Raw genomic sequence first — 7,981 nt, 5'->3', positions numbered from 1 at the left:
TTCGAGTTTTTCCTTCGAGAAATTAAGAAGTAGCCATTTCCTTTCTGGGAGTCGAGCCAAGTGTACTGTTGTGGTTGGGGCGCACGACCTGAAAGCTCGCTCCACTTTGTTTTCGTCCGGTATTGAACACAGTTATTTCCGTCTTAAATTTTATCGATTATTTACGTTTAAATATACATAAAGTTGGATTAGGAAGTTGTTTGAAATGTTTGGATCAAGTTTACAGGTAACTTATTAGATACTTTGTAGTCATGTGTGCGCGAGTTGGAACCGGTGTATTTTCTGAATCAAACACGGCAAATAAATGGACATTTGGAGATATAACGATGGAATTTATCAAACAAAAGGACCATTTGTGATGTTTAATGGGCATATTGGAGTGCCAACAGAAGAAGATCTTCAAAGGTAAGGCATGAATTATATCGTTATTTCTGACTATTGTGTCGCGCCTGTCGCGCCCGTTAACGGATTGGCGCGCGAAGGGATCTCTAAGAAGTTAAACGGAAACAAATGGAACGAAATGGGGATAAACATACCAGAAATTGTCCAAAAGAAACTCTCGTTTGCAACTGTTGATTACTAATGATTACACCCCAGATCAGCTAGATGCAGGCAAGAGTGTGCAAGTTGGTATTGAATGTGTCACCTACATTGTAAACTTTTATTCATAGGCTAGGTTGTAGCAACCTCATGACGGGTATTGGGCAAATGTAATTATCATGTAGTAGCCTAAACCTATCGATGTTACATTGAACTGGGTGAATGGAATAGAATGACAGTCTTCCAATATGCTGGAATAGAAAAATGCCATGCTCATGAGATAATTGTCCTCCCTCATCTTTAATGCACTGACCGCCACTGGTATCGTAGTGGACAGAGGACAGACACTATTACCTAAATTAAATTCCGTTCAAAAAGTTTTCTTTGCATGGAAAGTGTAAGAACTTACATTACGCTATCAGCTCACTATGCTAGTCTCACAGCTCACTATGCTAGGCTCACAGCTCACTATGCAGTCCCACAGCTCACTATCCCAGTCTCACAACTCACTGTCCCAGTCCCACAGCTCACTATCCTAGTCTCACAGCTCACTATCCCAGTCCCACAGCTCACTATCCCAGTCTCACACTCACTGTCCAGTCCCACAGTTCACTGTCCCACGTCCCACAGCTCACTATCCCAGTCCCACAGCTCACTATCCCAGTCCCACAGCTCACTAATCCTAGTCTCACAGCTCACTCTCCCAGTCCCACAGCTCACTCTCCCAGTCCCACAGCACACTATCCCAGTCTCACAGCTCACTATCCCAGTCCCACAGCTCACTATCCTAGTCTCACAGCTCACTATCCCAGTCCCACAGCTCACTGTCCCAGTCTCACAGCTCACTATCCCAGTCCCACAGCTCACTATCCCAGTCTCACTGCTCACTCTCCCAGTCCCACAGCTCACTATCCCAGGCCACAGCTCACTATCCCAGTCTCACAGCTCACTATCCCAGTCCCACAGCTCACTATCCTAGTCTCACAGCTCACTATCCCAGTCCCACAGCTCACTGTCCCAGTCCACAGCCACTATCCTAGTCTCTTAGCTCACTATCCCAGTCCCACAGCTCACTGTCCCAGTCCCACAGCTCACTATCCCAGTCCAGTCCCACACCTCACTATCCAGTCCCACAGCTCACTATGCCGGTCCCACACCTCACTATCCCAGTCCCACAGCTCCACTATCCAGTCCCACAGCTCACTCTCCCAGTCCCACAGCTCATCTCCCAGTCTCACAGCTCACTCTCCCAGTCCCACAGCTCACTCTCCCAGTCCCACAGCTCACTATCCCAGTCCCACAGCTCACTATCCCAGTCCCACAGCACACTATCCCAGTCTCACACCTCACTATCCCAGTCCCACAGCTCACTATCCCAGTCCCACAGCACACTATCCCAGTCTCACAGCTCACTATCCCGGTCCCACACCTCACTATATCAGTCTCACAGCTCACTATCCCAGTCCCACAGCTCACTGTCCCAGTCTCACAGCTCACTATCCCAGTCCCACAGCTCACTGTCCCAGTCTCACAGCACACTATCCCAGTCTCACAGCTCACTATCCAGTCCACAGCTCACTGTCCCAGTCTCACAGCTCACTATCCCAGTCCCACAGCTCACTATCCCAGTCTCACAGCTCACCTCCAGTCCCACAGCTCACTATCCCAGTCCCACAGCTCACTATCAGTCTCACAGCTCACTATACCCAGTCTCACAGCTCACTATCCCAGTCCCACAGCTCACTATCCTAGTCTCACAGCTCACTATCCCAGTCCCACAGCTCACTGTCCCAGTACCACAGCTCACTATCCCAGTCCCACACCTCACTATCCCAGTCCCACAGCTCACTATGCCGGTCCCACACCTCACTATCCCGTCCCACAGCTCACTATCCCAGTCCCACAGCTCACATTCGAGTCCACAGCTCACTCTCCCTGCCCACAGCTCACTATCCCAGTCTCACAGCTCACTCTCCCAGTCCCACAGCTCACTATCCCAGTCCCACAGCTCACTATCCCAGTCCCCAGCTCACTATCCAGTCTCACAGCTCACTATCCCAGTCCCACAGCTCACTATCCTAGTCTCACAGCTCACTATCCCAGTCCCACAGCTCACTGTCCCAGTCCCACAGCTCACTATCCCCAGTCCCACACCTCACTATCCCGGTCCCACAGCTCACTATGCCGGTCCCACACCTCACTATCCCAGTCTCACAGCTCACTATCCCAGCCCACAGCTCACTATCCTAGTCTCACAGCTCACTATTCCAGTCCCATAGCTCACTGTCCCAGTCTCACAGCTCACTACCAGTCCCACAGCTCACTATCCCAGTCTCCACAGCTCACTCTCCCAGTCCCACAGCTCACTCTCCAGTCCCACAGCTCACTATCCCAGTCTCAGAGCTCACTATCCCAGTCCCACAGCTCACTATCCTAGTCTCACAGCTCACTATCCCAGTCCCACAGCTCACTGTCTCCAGTCCCACAGCTCACTATCCCAGTCCCACAGCTCACTATCCCAGTCCCACACCTCACTGTCCCAGTCCCACAGCTCACTATGCCGGTCCCACAGCTCACTATCCGAGTCCCACAGCTCACTATCCCAGTCCCACAGCTCACTCTCCCAGTCCCAAGCTCACTATCCCAGTCTCACAGCTCACTCTCCCAGTCCCACAGCTCACTATCCAGTCCCACAGCTCACTATCCCAGTCTACAGCTCACTATCCAGTCCCAGCTCACTTCCTAGTCTCACAGCTCACTATCCCAGTCCCACAGCTCACGTCCCAGTCCCACAGCTCACTATCCCAGTCCCACACCTCACTATCCCAGTCCCACACCTCACTATGCCGGTCCCACACCTCACTATCCCAGTCCCACAGCTCACTATCCCAGTCCCACAGCTCACTATCCCAGTCCCACAGCTCACTCTCCCAGTCCCACAGCTCACTATCCCAGCCACAGCTCACTATCCCAGTCCCCACAGCTCACTATCCATCCCCACTCACGTCCCATTCCCACAGCTCACTGTCCCAGTCCCACAGCTCACTATCCTAGTCTCACAGCTCACTATGCCGGTCCCACACCTCACTATCCCAGTCCCACAGCTCACTATCCTAGTCCCACAGCTCACTCTCCCAGTCCCACAGCTCACTTCCCAGTCCCACAGCTCACTCTCCCAGTCCCACAGCTCACTATCCCAGTCCAACAGCTCACTATCCCAGTCCCACAGCTCACTATCCCAGTCCCACAGCACACTATCCCAGTCTCACAGCTCACTATCCCAGTCCCACAGCTCACTATCCTAGTCTCACAAGCTCACTATCCCAGTCCACAGCTCACTATCCCAGTCCCACAGCTCACTATCCCAGTCCCACAGCTCACTCTTCCAGTCCCACAGCTCACTGTCCCAGTCCCACAGCTCACTATCCCAGTCTCACAGCTCACTATCCCAGTCCCATAGCTCACTGTCCCAGTCTCACAGCTCACTATCCCATCCACAGCTCACTGTCCAGTCCCACAGCTCACTGTCCCAGTCCCACAGCTCACTATCCCAGTCCCACAGCTCACTATCCCAGTCCCACAGCTCACTGTCCCAGTCCCACAGCTCACTATCCCAGTCCCACAGCTCACTATCCCGTCCCACAGCTCACTATCCCGGTCCCACAGCTCACTATCCCGGTCCCACAGCTCACAAATCCTGGTCCCACAGCTCACCTTCCCAGGCCCACAGCTCACTATCCCGGTCCCACAGCTCACTCTCCCAGTTCCACAGCTCACAGCCTTGGCCTATTGGAAGTGTCTATGCTGTAATAATGTAATGTCTCTGCATCTCCTCCATTCTAGCCTTGCTCTCCAAGCTTATACAGTGTAGGTGACGAGTGACTGTAAGTTGAGTAACAACCCATTGTAAACCATAAGTGTAAATTAAAATAAAGTTGTACATTCCATAAGACATAAACATTATGACACCTTCTTCTTCCCTAGTCCTTTTCAGCTGCAGCATACTGTATATAGGAGTTAGAGTTCTGTGTTTTATATAGGGGTTCTGTGTTTGGAGTTCTGTGTTTTATATAGGGGTCTGTGTGGGAGTTCTGTGTTTTATATTGGTTCTGTGTTTGGTGAGTTCTGTGTTTTATATAGGGGCTCTGTGTTTGGGAGTTCTGTGTTTTATATAGGGGTTCTGTGTTTGGTGAGTCTGTGTTTTAATAGGGGCTGTGTTTGGGAGTTCTGTGTTTTATATAGGGGTTCTGTTTTGGTGAGTTCTGTGTTTTATATAGGGGTTCTGTGTTTGGAGTTCTGTGTTATATAGGGGTTCTGTGTTTGGTGAGTTCTGTGTTTTATATAGGGTTCTGTGTTTGTGAGTTCTGTGTTTTATAAGGGTTCTGTGTTTGGAGTTCTGTGTTTTATATAGGGGTTCTGTGTTTGGGAGTTCTGTGTGTTTATATAGGGTTCTGTGTGTGGAGTCTGTGTTTTATATAGGGGTTCTGTGTTTGGAGTTCTGTGTTTATATAGGGTTCTGTTTGGGAGTTCTGTGTTTATATAGGGGTTCTGTGTTTGGTGAGTTCTGTGTTTTATATAGGGTTCTGTGTTTAGTGAGTTCTGTTTTTATATAGGGGTTCTGTGTTTGGTGAGTTCTGTGTTATTATAGGGGCTCTGTGTTTGGGAGTTCTGTGTTTATATAGGGGTTCTGTGTTTAGTGAGTTCTGTGTTTTATATAGGGGTTCTGTGTTTGGTGAGTTCTGTGTTTTATATAGGGGCTCTGTGTTTGGGAGTTCTGTGTTTTATATAGGGGTTCTGTGTTAGTGAGTTCTGTGTTTTATATTAGGGGTTCTGTGTTTTATATAGGGGTTCTGTGTTCTGTGAGTTCTCTGTTTCATATAGGAGTTCTGTGTTCTGTGAGTTCTGTGTTTTATATAGGAGTTTTGTGAGTTCTGTGTTTTATATATAGGAGTTCTGCGTTCTGTGAGTTTCTGTGTTTTTATATAGGAGTTCTGTGTTCTGTGAGTTCTCTGTTTTATATAGGAGTTCTGTGTTTTGTGAGTTCTGTGTTTTATAGGAGTTCTGTGTTCTGTGAGTTCTGTTTTATATTAGGAGTTTTGTGAGTTCTGTGTTTATATAGGAGTTCTGCGTTCTGTGAGTTCTGTGTTTTATATAGAATTCTGTGTTCTGTGAGTTCTCTGTTTTATATAGGAGTTCTGTGTTTTGTGAGTTCTGTGTTTTATATAGGAGTTCTGTGTTCTGTGAGTTCTGGGTTTTATATAGGAGTTTTGTGAGTTCTGTGTTTTATATAGGAGTTCTGTTTCTGTGAGTTCTGTGTTTTCCTGGCAGCAGAAGTGTTTTGACTGAGAGAGAGGCCACTTTGAAATGGTTGCTTTCCAAGGTCCGCTGGGAATGAACTTTAACCCTGAAATCTGGACACTGCGTCTGATCCCTTTTGGCTGCAGGCTCACACAAGCACACACACACACACACACACACGCACACACGCACACAGGCAGACAGAAACACACACACACAAGCAGGAAAGCGCACACACACACACACACACACAACACCACACACAGACAGAAACACACACACACAAGCAGGCAAAGGACTCACTCACACACGCACACACACAAAAAAGACAAGCAATGCTGAGTGGTATCCTACCTTGTAAGAGAACTCCATTCTTTCTGAAGAAGGGACTCCTTGGCCAAAGTATAGGACTGAGGAGAGAGAGAGAGCGAGAGAGAGAGAGAGAGGAGGGAGGGATGGAGAGAGAGGGAGGAGAGAGAGAGAGAGATGGTTAATCATTTGGTCATGTAAGCTCTGCTGCAGGCTGCTTCAGACAGACAGAAAGTGTGCGTCCGAAACTGCACCGTATTACCAGAGCCATGGTCAAAAGTACTGCCTTATATACAGTGTTTTCTCTTTTCCACCTCATGAAATAACTAGCATTCTGTTCATTTCATCTTTTGAATTCGCTTGTCAGAAAAGTCTTTAGCCTTGTCTGCTAGAATGAACGATATACATCTTCTAGTGATCTATTGATAGGACAGGCGCCTGTCAGTCACAAACCCAGCGGTGTCAGGGCAACACTGTGCTGTCCGTCGGCCCCGCCTCTCTGCACCTGTGTTCTTTTTTATGCCCATTCCTCCTGACAGCTCGTGTAACTGAGTCATGTTTGTAGGCCTCCTTGCTCGCACACACTTTTTCAGTTATGCCCACACATTTTCTATAGGATTGAGGTCAGGGCTTGTGATGGCCACTCCAATACATTGACTTGGTTGTCCTGAAGCCATTTTGCCACAACTTTGGTACAATGTTTGGGGTCATTGTCCATTTGGAAGACCCATTTGCGACCAAGCTTTATTAACTTCCTGACTGATGTCTTGAGATGTTGCTTCAATATATCCACATAMTTTTCCTGCCTCATGATGCCATCTATTTTGTGAAGTGCACCAGTCCCTCCTGCCGCAAAGCACCACCCAACATGATGCTGCTACCCCCGTGCTTCACGGTTGGGATGGTGTTCTTCGGCTTGCAAGCCTCCCCCTTTTTCCTCCAAACATGACAATGGTCATTATGGCCAAACAGTTCTATTTTTGTTTCATCAGACCGGAGGACATTTCTCGTCTCGCTACCGATGCGATCGGTTCCCACGTCACCTAAAGATTCTGGTCAAAAAAAAGCATCGTTCGCGACCACCATAACGCCTAACTCTACGGTCACTTTAGCGTCCACACGCATCTGTTTGAGTGCGCTGTTTTTGCTGTTTTTTTTTCAGCTAGTTGCTGTTAGCTATCTCTTTAAAAACATAATGACTGTGAAACTGGTTGCATTTAAACTTTAGATTGACAGGTTATGGGGATGGTGATGAAAAGGCATTATCAAATGAAAGTGATAGCTAGTTTGTTAATTTCATTTGGAATGAATGGTTCGCTTTTATATAGTTCTGATTTTATGGCCTACTGGATTGAATGGGCAGCGTGATTTCTTTAACATATTTGATGCTGTGTGTGACTGCTGTTGCCTGTCTGTACAGCCGTGCTACATTGAAGTCGGAACTTACATAACACTTAGTTTGGGAGTCATTAAAACTCGTATTTCAACCACCTCCACAAATTTCTTGTTAAAAACTATAGTTTCTGCAAGTGTTCAGGACAGTCTATTTGATACACACAAGTATTTTTCCAAACATTGTTCAGCCAGATTATTATTCACCTTATATTCACTGATATCAACATTCCAGTGGGTCAGAAGTTTACATACACCTAAGTTGACTGTGCCTATAACAGCTTGAAAAAAATCTAGAAATGATGTCATGGCTTTAGAAGCTTCTGATAGCTAATTGATTTTTTTTTAGTCATTGGAGGTGTACCTGTGGATGTATTTCAAGGCCTACCTTCAAACTCAGTGCTCTTTGCTTGACATCATCGGAAAATCAAAAGAAATCAGC

The 7,981-nt window shown here is 47.5% G+C and overlaps 1 protein-coding gene across 1 annotated transcript in view; it reads right to left on the bottom strand.

Moving 5' to 3' along the window:
- LOC112071557 (forkhead box protein N3-like) overlaps positions 1-7,981 on the bottom strand; it is a 69,949-nt gene that overhangs the window by 31,636 nt on the left and 30,332 nt on the right. The window contains exon 3 of the mRNA XM_024139004.2: positions 6,193-6,248. Within this exon, the coding sequence (XP_023994772.2) occupies positions 6,193-6,248 (56 nt within the window). The remainder of the gene's footprint in view (positions 1-6,192; positions 6,249-7,981) is intronic.

The sequence above is a fragment of the Salvelinus sp. IW2-2015 genome, unplaced genomic scaffold (genome assembly GCF_002910315.2).
Source record: "Salvelinus sp. IW2-2015 unplaced genomic scaffold, ASM291031v2 Un_scaffold1641, whole genome shotgun sequence".
Classification (NCBI taxonomy): Eukaryota; Metazoa; Chordata; class Actinopteri; order Salmoniformes; family Salmonidae; genus Salvelinus; species Salvelinus sp. IW2-2015.
Note: the sequence above shows the minus strand (reverse complement) of the source record. Positions and strands in the feature narration are given on the sequence as shown.